The sequence below is a fragment of the Dermacentor silvarum genome, chromosome 3 (assembly GCF_013339745.2).
Source record: "Dermacentor silvarum isolate Dsil-2018 chromosome 3, BIME_Dsil_1.4, whole genome shotgun sequence".
NCBI classification, from domain to species: domain Eukaryota; kingdom Metazoa; phylum Arthropoda; class Arachnida; order Ixodida; family Ixodidae; genus Dermacentor; species Dermacentor silvarum.
Genome location: NC_051156.1, coordinates 171,082,514 through 171,099,702, shown reverse-complemented (window position 1 = coordinate 171,099,702; position 17,189 = coordinate 171,082,514). Strand labels below are relative to the sequence as shown.

The following is a 17,189-nucleotide window of genomic DNA, read 5'->3' as shown; positions in this document are numbered from 1 at the left end:
TTTGTAACATTTTAAGCATTTCATAAGAGATATTCCATGAGCTCTTTCTCACAGCGTTGTTTAGGGTGCATTCAACCTACTTGAAGTTAGCATCCCAATTCCGGTGCTATTGGTTTTTCATTGCCGTGGTGATGACGGGACGCATAGCACGATTCACTTGTCCCACTTGTCCGTTAGCTTGAGGGTGGCGTGACAAGTTCAGAACATGTCGAACTGCCCGCGTCGTACAGAACTCCTCGAAGGCTCTTGAAGTGAAGCAACCGCCTCGATCCGTAATGATGGTCTGAGTAAGTACTCTCTCGAGGATGAATTCTTCCATCGCGCGCAGTACGTGCTTTGTCGAAGTATCACGAGTAGGAAAGAGACGAACGAACTTCACCAAATTGTCAAAGATTACTAGAAGGTGTTGGTTTCGTTTCTTGCTTGGGACGAATGGACCCATGTGGTCCAGGTGCACCGTCTCGAAGGGGCGCTTACCAGGCATAATTGGGTTGAGGAGCCCTTCCTTCTTCCCACCAGGGACCTTGTTGAAAATGCATTGAAAGCACTGTGAGATGTGCTTTTGAACGTAGTTGCGCATCCGGGAAAACCAGAAAGTTTCCCGGCTCTTTGTCACAGTTCGGTCCACCGAAAAATGACCAAGTAGATCATGACATCGCACCAAGACTGCCTTCATCATGCACTTTGATAGCACAAACTTCCTTACCGTCTCCTTGTCAGAGTCGATGATCCGCATAAGCAGACCGTCCTTGAGCGTATAGTCCTTTGTTCTGTTCTTGTCTTCTCTAGAGCGATCACGTTCCGGCTGTTCAAGTATCCGTATAAGTTGTTGTAGTTCTTCATGTCCTCTTTGAGTGGCGGCTATCTGGTCTTCCAGACTACAGGCCAGGCACACCTCGAAGCGTCTCTCCAAAAGATCATCCATGGTATCATTCGAACACTCCACTGGTTCTCGACTTAACGAGTCTCCATCTGTGTTCCCGGTCGATGCCTTACTGTGAATTCAAAATCATGGATGAGGTCATACCAGCGAGAAATTTGTGGTTTCTGTGTACGCTGTGCATTCAGATAGATGAGAGCTTGGCAGTCTGTAACCACCGTGGAATGTATGCCCAAGAGTAGGAACCGCAGTCGGTCCACACGCCACAGAATGGCCATCAGTTACAATCTCGTGGAATGGTATCTGCTTTCTGTTTCAGTTTTCTTGCTTACGCAGTCCACAAGGTGCCAGTTGTTACCCTTCTTCTGCAACAACATCCCTGCTAGCCCTTTGGAGCTGGCGTCAGTGTGCAGTTCAGTATCTGCCTGAGGATCAAACAGCTGCAACACTGGCTTTGACCTAACTTTCCTCTTCAGATCTTGGATACTGCTCTCTTGGTCTCACTTGCATTCAAATGCTGCTTCCTTCTTGATAAGCCTTCTGAGCGGTTCAGCAACCAAGGCGTACTTGTGAATGAATTTCCTGAAGAATCCACTTAATCCAAGGAAGCGTCTTACCTGATGCCCATTCATTGGCTCAGAAGGGGTTGGGTGCGAGCTAGTTGGTACGGAGCATTCATTTTAAAACAGCGCCAAAAAACGCGGACAAGGGAGAACACGGGACGAGCACTGACTGCCAACATCTTTATTGAAGCCTGCGCAAATATATACTATTCGCAACGGGCAGAAAGAGAAAGAAAAAAATCTTTGAGGCCTTTTCAATGTGTCAGCTAGGAGACACTTGTGTAAGTGCCTCTTCTATAGCTCTTTGCGATAAGGAACTTAACTTCCTTAGAAGTTAATCAGTTTGGCCTTTGTCCACTATGTGTATTGTTACATTTGTATATAGTTTTATGTTTTTGACGCATGCGCAGCAAGAGTTGAGAGACGATGACTCGCCGTCCTTTTTTTTAACACGAAAGTGTTTTATGCCGGGGTCCACCAAGACTTCACTGACGTATTTCCGTCACGGAAATACGTCATAGAACATAATACAAAGAAAGAAACCAGAAGAAAAAGTTCCACAAACATGCAAAATTTGGAAATTGAACCCACGACCTCTCGGTCCGCGACGATAGATCGCCGAGCGTTTAACCCATTGCGCCACAAACGCATTTGCAGAGAGCTACACAGACGCGCCTTATATATCTAACACTCCTCCGTGTACCCGCGCTCTTGCTCGGGGCGGTGCCGCCGCCTACGAGCAGAAAAGAGAAGTACTGCATTATGACACTAACGCGCACCGACAGTGAACGCTTCGGTGGTCTCAGCACTACGACGCCTCGATGCCAGCATTCGAAGGGACGCTGGCATGATGATGATGATGATTTGTGGCTAATGAACCCTTTGTAACGGGTGGACCCAATATATTAGTGTCAAGAAGCACTACCAACGCCACCTAGGTGGCGTTCACCGTACTCAGCACAGCGGAGCGTGGCCTCCGCAATTAGCTCTGAAAATGTTTCTGAAGTTGATCGCGGAGGCTGCAATTACGACGCGCTGTACGCGCTGATTTGACTCGGTGACGATTCAGTTACGTGCTTTGTCTTGCGCGTTGTATTAGTGTGTCAGTTACGTGCTTCGTCTTTCGCGTTGTGCTAGCGTGTGCAGCGTAGTGCAGCTTCCATATGCACGACGGTTGCTCATGGTCATCGACGTTGGTAGTCGTGATGGAGGAGACGTGCCACCAGGCGTCAGCGTGGGTGCATCAACGCTAGAGTTACTGTATATGCTCCCTACGGGAGCAGAGTTGCGCGTAGGTCCGCCATCTTGCCTGGCAAGCAACCAAACCTATGTGGTGAAGCCGAACTCCGTTTTTGCAGGCGACATGCCTACCGTGTCGTCGGTCGACCATGGGCGCTTTTCCATCGCGCGTGGACCGCTTTTCCGTCTAATCGCAAACAAAGCGCATGGAAACAGCTCACCAGATAAAATAGTCAAGAAGAAAAAAGGCACTGCTGATTTTTAACGCGCGGCGTGAGATGGAGCGCGAATAATATTAGTTGTTTTTTGGACTTGTGCGTTTACCTGTGCACCTTCTCGGAACTTTCCGCTTTCCGAGCGATTGGTGAAGTTGGGAGCAGAGCACCCGGTCAATTAGAGAGGTTTAGCTTGTCAGGTTATCGGGTAAACGCAGGCGGACCGAGCGTTGGGGCCTGTTGGCGGAACCGTAAACGTGAGCGGCCTGTATGGTGCTGCCATCTGGTGGCGCAGAGCGCAAACAGGCAAAAACAGCTAATACGTACGGCAGTAACCAAGTGTATTTTACTTCGCTGCTGGCGTAAGTTTTCGGCAGCAACACGATTACGCCACTGCCGAAAATTTACACCAGCAGCGAAGTAGAAATCACTTGGTTACTGCAATATTAGCTGTTTTTGTCTGATTACGGTGGAATTTCGATGGAACTACGATTGAACACCTGTGAGATCTGCTGCGCACGTTATGTTGTTCCGCAGCTGACACGCACGTAACAGCGAACGCCAAGATCGACCAGATTCGCTTTGAACTTGGCTAGCGTTAACTTGCGTCAATCCAGTTCGCTGCAGCGGCGGCGTCGGGAAATACAAGAAACTAGCCGGAGCATCAGCTTCTCCTCAGTGCACGGTTGCTTGGAACCCACGTGATGGCGTTCGGCTAATGGAGGCACGATCGGCGTTCATAAATCAGACGCGCAACTCTGCTATCTTTGGTAGCATATACAGTAACTCTAATCAACGCCTAAGGGCGCTTTAGCCACAAAACACCAATAGACATTATATATCAATGTGCAATAAACATTACACTACTTCTGTGAAGACACGTTTCACTTTCGTGTTCTATACCGATTCCTATATAAGAGGGATCAACCACATTTTCTCTCTCTCTCTCTCTTTCTGGCCGTTGCGAATAGTATATATTTGCGCAGGCTTCAATAAAAATGTTGTTGGCAGTCAGCGCTCGTCCCGTGTACTCCTTTGTGCGTGCTTTTCTGGCGCTGTTTTAAAATGAAGATTCCTTGGGGGTTGGGAACTCGGATATTGCCTTTGTTTTGCCCTCGCCTGGCTGTATACCTGCAATTCGTGTGTTCAAAATCATAATGGCACATTCTTCCGCGACCTATTTAAGGATAAATAATTTGTCCTTGAATCAGTATGGGAAACAATCAGCTGTAGAAAAAGCGGCGTCCTTACGGATATAAATATTTGCTTTTCATCTCGCTTCTTGTTCGATGAAACACTCTTGTTTAACGGCGTCGGTGTTATAGGGCTCATTGCATTAGCACATGAGGGCTGCTTGTCAGCCGACAGAATAACACATTGAAGTGCGTGGTGTTCAAACATTTGGCTACTGTGCTGGCAGAACAAAAATCTAGCTTACTACTTGCTCCAATACGATAACATATTGAGTCTCTGCTTATTAGCTTTACCACACAACAATCAGCTCATAGAAAAGATCGCGTTATTTCCGAAGTGAACTTGTTGACCGGTTACTTGCAACATTAGCAGGCGACCAGATGATGCCTTAAGTGCAGGAAAAAGTATCTGCGGTTTGAATAATGCCACAGTGTGTACTGATTTTGATTATGTTTGCAGGCAGCCACTTCGGAAATGGAAGTCAAGAGCCAAACGCAACGGTTGCAACTGTCGAAAATGGTAACGGTGAAGAGTGGGCCATAGTGACCCCGATTTATCGATACTTATAATTTGATAGTGTTTAGCGGGATTTTTTTCTTCGTAAAAAGTGACGCGTCGAACAAAAATGATGATACTATAAGTAAGGTATGAGCCGTTTTAGGGAGCCCGGAAAAGCTTTCAATACTTTACCTCCATCACCAAAAATATTTTGAACGCGTCCACTAGAGTGTCGAACTTATCACGTCCCGGTGTTACTATATTTTCAGGGGAAAAGAGTGCATTATTTCCGAAGTGAACTCGTTTACCGGTTACTTGCAACATTAGCAGCCGGCTAGATGACGCCCCAAGTGCACGAAAAAATATCTGCGGCTTGAATAATGCCACAGTGTGTACTGATTTTGATTATGTTTGCAGGCAGCCACTTCGGAAATGGAAGTCAAGAGCGAAACGCAACGGTTGCAACTGTCGAAAATGGTAACGGTGAAGAGTGGGCCATAGTGACCCCGATTTATCGATACTTATAATTTGATAGTGTTTAGCGGGATTTTTTTCTTCGTAAAAAGTGACGCGTCGAACAAAAATGATGATACTATAAGTAAGGTATGAGCCGTTTTAGGGAGCCCGGAAAAGCTTTCAATACTTTACCTCCATCACCAAAAATATTTTGAACGCGTCCACTAGAGTGTCGAACTTATCACGTCCCGGTGTTACTATATTTTCAGGGGAAAAGAGTGCATTATTTCCGAAGTGAACTCGTTTACCGGTTACTTGCAACATTAGCAGCCGGCTAGATGACGCCCCAAGTGCACGAAAAAATATCTGCGGCTTGAATAATGCCACAGTGTGTACTGATTTTGATTATGTTTGCAGGCAGCCACTTCGGAAATGGAAGTCAAGAGCGAAACGCAACGGTTGCAACTGTCGAAAATGGTAACGGTGAAGAGTGGGCCATAGTGACCCCGATTTATCGATACTTATAATTTGATAGTGTTTAGCGGGATTTTTTTCTTCGTAAAAAGTGACGCGTCGAACAAAAATGATGATACTATAAGTAAGGTATGAGCCGTTTTAGGGAGCCCGGAAAAGCTTTCAATACTTTACCTCCATCACCAAAAATATTTTGAACGCGTCCACTAGAGTGTCGAACTTATCACGTCCCGGTGTTACTATATTTTCAGGGGAAAAGAGTGCATTATTTCCGAAGTGAACTCGTTTACCGGTTACTTGCAACATTAGCAGCCGGCTAGATGACGCCCCAAGTGCACGAAAAAATATCTGCGGCTTGAATAATGCCACAGTGTGTACTGATTTTGATTATGTTTGCAGGCAGCCACTTCGGAAATGGAAGTCAAGAGCGAAACGCAACGGTTGCAACTGTCGAAAATGGTAACGGTGAAGAGTGGGCCATAGTGACCCCGATTTATCGATACTTATAATTTGATAGTGTTTAGCGGGATTTTTTTCTTCGTAAAAAGTGACGCGTCGAACAAAAATGATGATACTATAAGTAAGGTATGAGCCGTTTTAGGGAGCCTGGAAAAGCTTTCAATACTTTACCTCCATCACCAAAAATATTTTGAACGCGTCCACTAGAGTGTCGAACTTATCACGTCCCGGTGTTACTATATTTTCAGGGGAAAAGAGTGCATTATTTCCGAAGTGAACTCGTTTACCGGTTACTTGCAACATTAGCAGCCGGCTAGATGACGCCCCAAGTGCACGAAAAAATATCTGCGGCTTGAATAATGCCACAGTGTGTACTGATTTTGATTATGTTTGCAGGCAGCCACTTCGGAAATGGAAGTCAAGAGCCAAACGCAACGGTTGCAACTGTCGAAAATGGTAACGGTGAAGAGTGGGCCATAGTGACCCCGATTTATCGATACTTATAATTTGATAGTGTTTAGCGGGATTTTTTTCTTCGTAAAAAGTGACGCGTCGAACAAAAATGATGATACTATAAGTAAGGTATGAGCCGTTTTAGGGAGCCTGGAAAAGCTTTCAATACTTTACCTCCATCACCAAAATATTTTGAACGCGTCCACTAGAGTGTCGAACTTATCACGTCCCGGTGTTACTATATTTTCAGGGGAAAAGAGTGCATTATTTCCGAAGTGAACTCGTTTACCGGTTACTTGCAACATTAGCAGCCGGCTAGATGACGCCCCAAGTGCACGAAAAAATATCTGCGGCTTGAATAATGCCACAGTGTGTACTGATTTTGATCATTTTTGCAGGCAGCTATGTTGCAAGTGGAAGTCCAATGCCAGGCGTGACCGCTACAACTGTCGGAAATGGTAAAGGTCTAGAGTCGGTCATATTGACCCCAATGTTTCGATAGATATAATTTGATATTCTTTAGCGGGATTTCTTCGCTTTAAATACTTTCCCTCCATCACCAAAAATACTTTAGACCCGTCGAATACACAGCCCGACTTATCGCATCCCGGTGCAGGGGCGTAGCCAGGGGGGGTTGGGGGGGGGGGGGGGCTGATAGGGCTTCAGCCCCCCCCCCCCCTCCCCGCTCCCCCCCCGAAATTTTTTCCCGGCGCTCCCCAAAACAACCACCGGCGCCGGGATTCATTCAGGATTTTGTCTGTAATGTCTTTTTCACGCTCGACAAGACATTTTCGCACGAACATCGCGAAATCGGGCTGGATTCTGTGGCAACGCTTCTGCGCTTGCAGTCACATAACGCAAGGAGCCCCATCCGAGCACAAACTTTCAAGGGCTTTTCGATAGCGAGCGGGCGCATCGCGGCCTCTCGCAGCTGCCATGGAATCTATGGGGCGCATGGATTTCAATTCCGAACTATGTGGGTATAAAATTCTCATTAACTTTTGACGCGAAAGGTGCACTGACATTTCCAAAGGCGTGCTTTAGATTTTCAATTCTGGAACTTTACGGGTTTACTGTTCTTAAAAACTTGGGGCCAACAAGCGCGCACTGGAGCCCTCGTACTCACGCCGTTCCAGAGATGGAAGCACGCGCTCGGAATCTTGCATACACGAAAATGCTAAATATCACCGTGTCTGTCAGCTGGCAGCTGATAAATTTCTCCGAACATTTTCAGGAAGCGCACCCAATGTGATCGATCAGCTGGACCAAGGCAGGCAAAGTAAAATAAGAGAAAACAGGAGAAAGTTAGCGGCCTATTATTGAGACAGTTCTTTTTTGCGGAAGACAAAGTCTGGCTCTCCGTGGCCAATTTTGACCGACCTTGCTCATTGAAAGCCCGGTCTACGCAGCGTTTCCCAACAAACCCACTTGGATATTGGGCAGTTCAACTTGCCGCATCATCTGTGGCTTTAAATTGTCCTTTTCTTTCCTTTTTAGCTACCTGCTGTTACCTCTTTTTTTTGCAACAAAGCAATAGCCTTCTTTAATTTTGGGTGCAGAATAATTGTTGCCGCTGTGCAGGCAGTTAAAATGTAATTTTTCGTACTGATTTCTACACCTTCTTCTATTACTCTACCCATATGGTGCTGTCACGACCGCAGCCTGGACAAAGTACATACTACGATTTCTGCGATCATAGTATTGTTCTTGCCTGGATCGTTTTTCTTTCTATGCGTAAAGTTTACTATCTGTGACTGAGCAACATGTTTATTTGTCTTGTTTGACGCATCATATACAGTGACGTTTGCTTAGATACGTAGATTTATTGGAGACTTATATGTACATTTAAATATCTTGTTCCGAGGTTTTGTGTATACAAGCAGTGAACTTTGTTTCCGGCGACATTTTTTTGCCCTTTGTCAAGTTGTATCTTCGCATTTGTATATTCCATTCTATCTTCGCATTTCTAATGTATATTTTTCAGAACTCCTGCTTTTATGTGTACTCCCTGTTGCGACTTTAATTTCGGTGCAGTTACTCACAATACACGACCGGTAACAGCTGCTCCTGCGCAATCCACTGCAACGAAGGACAGCGTCATTGAGGTTTTTCCCTGGCCGTTGCATATGTACAAAAATGTAAACAAGGTTCTTGAATGACATAGGTTAATTCAAATATTTGTCCTCAACTTGGTCATCTCATGGCCTTTACGTTTTTCATATCAGCTGCATGCACTGCGTTGCTTGTTTTGAACAGATATAGTTCTAAAGTTCGCGTGATATTTTCTGTACTTATTAAATGGACAAGAACAAAACGCGGAAGCATTGATATCAGTTATTTCTGCCACAATTTTGGGTACATACGAATATATTTTTTTATAAAAAATACATACTTTACTTGTATTCAGAGTGCGTAGCGTTCAATAATTCGTTTGCAGCATCTAATATACAATGGCATTGGCAATGGCAATGCAGTTATTATGCATGTATTTGATCCCTCCACAAATTCTATAAGGAGGAGGCCGCGCTGTAACCGGAGCCCCCCCCCCCTCCCCCCGAACAAAATTTCTGACTACGCCATTGTCCCGGTGTTACTATATTGCCAAGTGTTTGCACACAATGTAGTTCGATTCATTTCTCCCCAAGAAAATGTGCCACGAATGTCGAATCTGCGGGGCCTAAATCATGTTCAGTTACATTACAAAAAAAAGTCGCAGTTTCGCCCGAAAGGCGAAGCATGAATTGCGTTAGCAAATTAGTAGAGAGTTATAGGGAGTAAGGTTAGTATTTTATCGGCTGCATAAGCTTTAACACATTCCCTTACTAACTGAATTAAGAAGCCTGGTATCAGTGCGCAAGCAAATGTGAATACATCACACTCGATGACCACAGACAACCAGCGTCAAAACGCTGGCGTGAGCAGGCTCGTCAGCAGCAGCGAGCAAAGCAGCGAGCGAAAGTTGGCTACATACGGCTGTGGGTTCGATTCCCACCGCCGCCGGGCACCCACTGGTTCAAAAGGGTACAAGCGTACCCCGGCCTGGCGTTCGGCTTCCTTCAGGGGTGATACGCTTGGGAAAGGAGCCTGCGCCCTGAATTCCCGTCGAAACCAACGTGAGCACGGAACTACAGGTGGCTACATACGGAGGAAGGACAGACCCACGCCCTAAGGAGCTTCGCCCCTAAAAATCACAGCATATCCACAAAGTAAATGATGATGAGTGGGCGAAGCACCGCGGTATCATTCGGGTAAACCACAGCTACGGACGAGAGATATCAAGAGAGCGCGCGTCGGGAACGAGAGAGAAAGAGAGCGCGCGTCGGGAACGAACGCCCTTGTGCAATGCAGCGCCCCTAGCTACGGACGAGAAAGAGAGCGCCGTCGGGAACGAACGCCCTTGTGCACCGCAGCGCCCCTAGCTATGGACGAGAAAGAAAGAGAGCGCGCGTCGGGAACGAGAGAAAGAGAACGCGCGTCGGGAACGAACGCCCTTGTGCACCGCAGCGCCCCTAGCTATGGACGAGAAAGAAAGAGAGCGCGCGTCGGGAACGAACGCCCTTGTGCACCGCAGCGCCCCTAGCTATGGACGAGAAAGAAAGAGAGCGCGCGTCGGGAACGAACGCCCTTGTGCACCGCAGCGCCCCTAGCTATGGACGAGAAAGAAAGAGAGCGCGCGTCGGGAACGAGAGAAAGAGAACGCGCGTCGGGAACGAACGCCCTTGTGCACCGCAGCGCCCCTAGCTATGGACGAGAAAGAAAGAGAGCGCGCGTCGGGAACGAGAGAAAGAGAACGCGCGTCGGGAACGAACGCCCTTGTGCACCGCAGCGCCCCTAGCTATGGACGAGAAAGAAAGAGAGCGCGCGTCGGGAACGAGAGAAAGAGAGCGCCGTCGGGAACGAACGCCCTTGTGCACCGCAGCGCCCCTAGCTATGGACGAGAAAGAAAGAGAGCGCGCGTCGGGAACGAGAGAAAGAGAGCGCCGTCGGGAACGAACGCCCTTGTGCACCGCAGCGCCCCTAGCTATGGACGAGAAAGAAAGAGAGCGCGCGTCGGGAACGAGAGAAAGAGAACGCGCGTCGGGAACGAACGCCCTTGTGCACCGCAGCGCCCCTAGCTATGGACGAGAAAGAAAGAGAGCGCGCGTCGGGAACGAGAGAAAGAGAGCGCCGTCGGGAACGAACGCCCTTGTGCACCGCAGCGCCCCTAGCTATGGACGAGAAAGAAAGAGAGCGCGCGTCGGGAACGAGAGAAAGAGAGCGCCGTCGGGAACGAACGCCCTTGTGCACCGCAGCGCCCCTAGCTATGGACGAGAAAGAAAGAGAGCGCGCGTCGGGAACGAGAGAAAGAGAACGCGCGTCGGGAACGAACGCCCTTGTGCACCGCAGCGCCCCTAGCTATGGACGAGAAAGAAAGAGAGCGCGCGTCGGGAACGAGAGAAAGAGAGCGCCGTCGGGAACGAACGCCCTTGTGCACCGCAGCGCCCCTAGCTATGGACGAGAAAGAAAGAGAGCGCGCGTCGGGAACGAGAGAAAGAGAGCGCCGTCGGGAACGAACGCCCTTGTGCACCGCAGCGCCCCTAGCTATGGACGAGAAAGAAAGAGAGCGCGCGTCGGGAACGAGAGAAAGAGAACGCGCGTCGGGAACGAACGCCCTTGTGCACCGCAGCGCCCCTAGCTATGGACGAGAAAGAAAGAGAGCGCGCGTCGGGAACGAGAGAAAGAGAACGCGCGTCGGGAACGAACGCCCTTGTGCACCGCAGCGCCCCTAGCTATGGACGAGAAAGAAAGAGAGCGCGCGTCGGGAACGAGAGAAAGAGAACGCGCGTCGGGAACGAACGCCCTTGTGCACCGCAGCGCCCCTAGCTATGGACGAGAAAGAAAGAGAGCGCGCGTCGGGAACGAGAGAAAGAGAACGCGCGTCGGGAACGAACGCCCTTGTGCACCGCAGCGCCCCTAGCTATGGACGAGAAAGAAAGAGAGCGCGCGTCGGGAACGAGAGAAAGAGAGCGCCGTCGGGAACGAACGCCCTTGTGCACCGCAGCGCCCCTAGCTATGGACGAGAAAGAAAGAGAGCGCGCGTCGGGAACGAGAGAAAGAGAACGCGCGTCGGGAACGAACGCCCTTGTGCACCGCAGCGCCCCTAGCTATGGACGAGAAAGAAAGAGAGCGCGCGTCGGGAACGAGAGAAAGAGAACGCGCGTCGGGAACGAACGCCCTTGTGCACCGCAGCGCCCCTAGCTATGGACGAGAAAGAAAGAGAGCGCGCGTCGGGAACGAACGCCCTTGTGCACCGCAGCGCCCCTAGCTATGGACGAGAAAGAAAGAGAGCGCGCGTCGGGAACGAACGCCCTTGTGCACCGCAGCGCCCCTAGCTATGGACGAGAAAGAAAGAGAGCGCGCGTCGGGAACGAGAGAAAGAGAACGCGCGTCGGGAACGAACGCCCTTGTGCACCGCAGCGCCCCTAGCTATGGACGAGAAAGAAAGAGAGCGCGCGTCGGGAACGAGAGAGAAAGAGAGCGCGCGTCGGGAACGAACGCCCTTGTGCACCGCAGCGCACCTAGCTACGGACGAGAGAGAAAAACGCCGAAAGCGTTCTCCGGAAGCCGGAAGCTGGCTTCCGGAACCGGAAGCGGAACCGGAAGTGGAGCCGGAAGCGGAAGTCGGCTTCCGGTTATACTATACATATACATATATATGTATATATGCGTATACGTATACATACATAGCGGTCTCCATGCCAACCAGAGCTACGGACTTACGCCTATATATATGGCATGTATACGTATACGCATATATACATATATATGTATATATGCGTATACGTATACATACATAGCGGTCTCCATGCCAACCAGAGCTACGGACTTACGCCATCTAGTGAACACTTCATAAAACTACAGGTGGCTACATACTACATAGGAGGAAGGACAGACCCACGCCCTAAGGAGCTTCGCCCCTAAAGCTTTATTTCAAGAGCTTTTCAGCGCATGCGCCGGATGGAAGTGGTTCCCACTTCACGGGAATCCATAATTATGCTGTTCTCGCCGCCTGGCCCCTGGTTACGAGCCAAAGCTGGTCTTCCAGGGCGGGGCTGGACAGCCAGATCTTCCATCGCTCTCTAAGGGGTTGGATGGGTGGGGGATCATGTTGGGGTTAGGTTTGGTGAGGAGTGGTGGGTGTTGTTAGCTAAATTTGCATTCTGCTATCATGTGTTGGAGTGTACCTGGCTCGTGACACATGGGGCATTCTTGCTCGTACTAGCTCGGGTACGTGCGGTTTTGTATTCGGGGGTGGGGAAACGACTCTGTCTGGATTTGCCTATATGTTGTCGGCTGCTCCCTCGTTAACTTGAGGTGTGGCTCCGGGAATCTATCTCCCATTTCTGTAATACTGCACTATGTCTTTGTACATGACCAGTGGTTGGCTCTTTGCGTTCTCCTCTTCCCTCTCTGCGGCTGTGACCCGGTGTGATAGCACTCGGGCCTGCTGGTGGGCAAACTCATTTCCCTCCACTGCGGAGGGACCGGAACCCAGAATAATTCTATCTCTTTCCCTTTTGGGGGGTTTTTTGCCTTTGAGCGCCCGAAGTACCAACCGGGACACCCAATCCCGACTGGAAGCTTCTATACGCTTGTTGCGAGTCTGTGACCACTCTGGTCCTGCCTTTTATAGTGAGGGCAGGGGCAATTGCCAGCTCTTCTGCTTCGTCGACGTCGTTTTTTTTTACCGTCGCGCACGTTAGCAGCTTTTCTTTGGTTGCTTGATTGATTGATTGATTGATTGATTGATTGATTGATTGATTGATTGATTGATTGATTGATTGAGTGAGTGAGTGAGTGAGTGAGTGAGTGAAATAACTTTTATTGAAGGTCCGGCGAGGACGCGAACTCGTCGCGCACCCGGCTAGTCCCACGTCGGGACCGGCAAGTCTAGCCCACCGGCCTGGTCGCGGGCACGCCGGACAGCCATGATTTTCTTGTCTAGAGCGGGGCTACGCAGAAGCGAGTCCCACCCATCCTTGCTGAACTTGAGGTATCTCGACCCGCACTCCCAGAGCATGTGCGCTAGAGTGGAGGTCTGCCCGCAGGACGGGCAGGCGTCGTCGCTATATCCGTCAGGGTAAACTTCGTGCAGAACGGCCAGACACGTATATGTGCCGGTCTGTAAAAGTCTAAGCGAAACACCTTGCGCCCTATTCAACTGTGGGTCAAATTTTGCGCCGTTGTTAAAGCCCACCTTCCTTGTCATGTCATCGTCGTCGTTGCGTCGTCGTCAGACTGTGGCTGTCATGCACCCGTTGTCATACAATGTTCCTGTCAGTGTAGTTCGCATGTAGCCGAAGCAACGGAAGTCTCAGATTGACCACTATATCCTTAAATGAACGTCACTTCAGTAGTACGGTGTGTCACTGCATTGCTTGAATGCTAATCGCATTACCGTCGACAATCATCGCGAGATGGGTTCTGCCATACGTTTTTCTGATTTCAAATAAGCACGTTCTTGTGCGTATGTCCTCTTATAAGTACCACTCCAGGAAATCATCCTGTGGGTATATATGGTATATTGTGACGTTGTAGAGATGATGAAGAACACAGTAGTAAGAACTATGAATCACGAAACTAACTCTTTATGGGGCGAATAATCTGATCTGCGGGTAAAGCGCGTCGGCTTTTATAGAGGACTCGCCGAAGGTTCTAGCGTAATCGCTGGGGCCCTCGTGCATCCCAGAAAAAAAATAATTCGTGCCAAACATACAATCAGATTACACAAGGTTCGGTGACCGAAGACAACAAATAGAACTAGCGATAACATTCGAGAAAGTTTTCATATAGAGGGCGCCTCCGACTCTAAGCAATAACATTGCAACAGATTGGCCCTTAAAAAAAGCGTTTACGAAAAATAAACACAATTTGGACGCGTGTCAATATGTCTTTTCTTTGGTGACTATTTCATTTATTACTTTCTTCCAATTTATATTAATCGGTTGTGTCGATTTATATGCAGAACATTTTAATTCATGAAAATCTACATGTTAAACTACATTACTGTTGAAATAGGATGTGGAACGATCTGCAGGACGCGGGACAGGTGGCGTTTACAAATCAATTACCATTTCGCATGAAACTGCCAGTACATTAGATATGTTGCAGCTGTAGTACAGCTTATGGAGACTGCCGAAAAATGCACTCACTATAGATATTAAATTAAGTAGAACACCAATCGAATATGCAGCATATTTTCAGGGCGCATTTCTCAAAAGAGGTGCAAGGCACGAAATTGCTTGCGGATGGGTACGCTTGATGTACTAGACAGCTTCAACTTTGCATACATGTTCCAAAATTGTTGTTGCCAGCTTAATAAGTAATCTTTAGCTAAATACATGCTTGATCAGCGGAATTTTTCGCGCATGTATGGTCCACCGCAGAGAACATAGAACAAGTCGCATAACTCATACAGACCTTTGTACGTAAGTAGCCATGTTTTCATTACTAAAAAAGTTGTCGCAGTTTCACCTGAAAGGTGAAGCATCAATTGCGATAGCAAATTTGTAGAGAGCTATACGGAGTAATGATAGTAGCTTTATCGGCTGTATAAACTTGGACATGCAGCAGCACCGGCAGCACGCAGAACTGTTGTCGACGCCGTCGGCGTTTTGCCCGCGTTCGCACAAAATGCGTGCGGCGTTGGTGAGTGTTGCCGGAGCCTCTGATATAAATAAGCACTTGGTGCCGCAGCTAAACGTCGCCTCCCTTCCCTCCCCCCCCCCCCCCCCCCCCCCCACGGCCTTTCGTGCGTCAGAAGAAGGCGCGTTTGCTCTACATATATGGTGATTTTAAAGGAGGAAAGAGGCGCCTACTTCTGCAGCCCTTAAGGGAGCACGGCACAGAACGCGCGTTTGTTCTCCGCCGTTCGTTCACTCCCCGTGAAAGCACGCGTCCCTCGCGTCCTTTCACTCGCACATACAGCGTTCGGCGGCGGGCGGCGACGATTTCATCTCCATTGACGTCATATGGAACCTCACGGCGACGGCGACGGCGACGCCGACGGCAGAAATCTGCTTTGGAGTGTCCATATAATTGCTATCGCAATAAAATATAAATAAGTCAGCAGTTATTCGTACACCATTATCGGTGCTACTGGGAAGAGAAGGAATGACAGGTGTAATTCACGTCTATTGGCCACGTCGTTGAAAAAATGTCACAGTTTCGCCCTAAGGGCGAAGCAATGAATGCGATAGCAACACAGCAATGTCATACGAAGTAAGGTGAGCGGCTTTGGTAGCAACAACACGCAGAACTGTTGTCGACGCCATCGGCGTTTTGCCCGCGTTAGCTCAAAATGCGTGCGGCGTTGGTGACTGTTGCTGGAGCCTCTGATATAAATAGGCACTTGGTGCCGCAGCTAAACGTCGCCTCCCTTCCCTCCCCCTCCCCCACGGCCTCTCGCGCGTCCGAAGAAGGCGCGTTTGCTCTACATATATGGTGATTGTAAAGGAGAAAAGAGACGCCTACTTCTGCAGCCCTTAATTAAGCGAGCACGGCGCAGAACGCGCGTTTGTTCTCCGCCGTGCGTTCACTCCCCGTGAAAGACGCGCCCCTCGCGCCCTTTCACTCGCACATACAGCGTTCGGCGCGCGGCGACGATTTCATCTCCAAATGACGTCATACGGAACCTCACGGCGACGGCGACGGCGACGGCGACGCCGACGGCAGAAATCTGCTTTTGAGTGTCCATATAATTGCTATCGCAATAAAAAATCACAGCATATCCACGGGGTGAATGATGATGAGTGGGCGAAGCTCCGGAGGGAATCATCGGATCTCCCGCTTAAGGGGACGCTAGCATAAACGCGTTAGAAACGTGCAGTACTCTCTAGTAAGGGGGAGCGGCCACAGTGTCTTACGCAGCCATTTATACATGCCGGAACGTGCACCGCGTTTGCCGACGCCATCACATGACTGCTGAGAGAGTGTACCCCCCGTATTCATAAACGCTCCTCGACTTGAACTTGACTTGCCACCGCTTTGGGCCGCGCGTTCGAAACGCGTTGAAGGTAAGGCGGAGAGGCCACATCGTCTTACACCAGCTTCTTACACGGGCCGTAACGCGCTAGCACAAACGCGTTAGAAACGCGCTAGAAACGCAGCCTTTCGTTAATGTTGGGTATTTATTGCCATTGTGGTGCGTGTGTCCATGTCCGCTTCGTGGCGTAGTGGGCTAACGCCGCGCGCTCGGAAGCGAGGGGTCCCTGGTTCGATTCCGCGCTACGGACACAACTTCGGAATTTTTAGGGGCGAAGCTCCTTATAGCGGCACCCGTTCCGTCCCCGTCGTCGTAGTAGTAGTGTGTAACCAGTAGTGTGTAACGAGTCTGAGAAAAATGAGAAAAAAAATTCCGAAGTTGTGTCTCAAGAAAGTGGAAATCGAAAAACTGAATACCCCCATCCGGAAGGTCATCAAGATTGCCAGAGGGATTTCCGAACGTGCCTCCACACAACGACTACTCCGCTTAGGTCTCCACAACATCTGGGAGGAGCTAGTCGAAGCACACAAAGTTAACCAACTCGAATTCCTCAAACTTACTGAAATAGGTAGGGCAACACTCAGAAGATTAGGATATGCTGAAGCTATGCAACTGCGCGAGTAGCAAAGGATAATCCCAGCGATAATTCTAGAGTACATCTCTGTAGCTTCCGTTCCAGGAAACCCACAATAAAGGAAGAAGAAAAGCCATAATAGAAACTCTCCGAAACACCT

General features: G+C 49.1%; 1 protein-coding gene across 1 annotated transcript in view; it reads left to right on the top strand.

Moving 5' to 3' along the window:
• Positions 1–17,189, top strand: part of LOC119446090 (uncharacterized) — a 437,832-nt gene that overhangs the window by 409,606 nt on the left and 11,037 nt on the right. The window contains exons 4-7 of the mRNA XM_049663893.1: positions 5,007–5,066; positions 5,463–5,522; positions 6,375–6,434; positions 6,830–6,889. Coding sequence (XP_049519850.1) covers positions 5,007–5,066; positions 5,463–5,522; positions 6,375–6,434; positions 6,830–6,889 — 240 coding nt within the window. The remainder of the gene's footprint in view (positions 1–5,006; positions 5,067–5,462; positions 5,523–6,374; positions 6,435–6,829; positions 6,890–17,189) is intronic.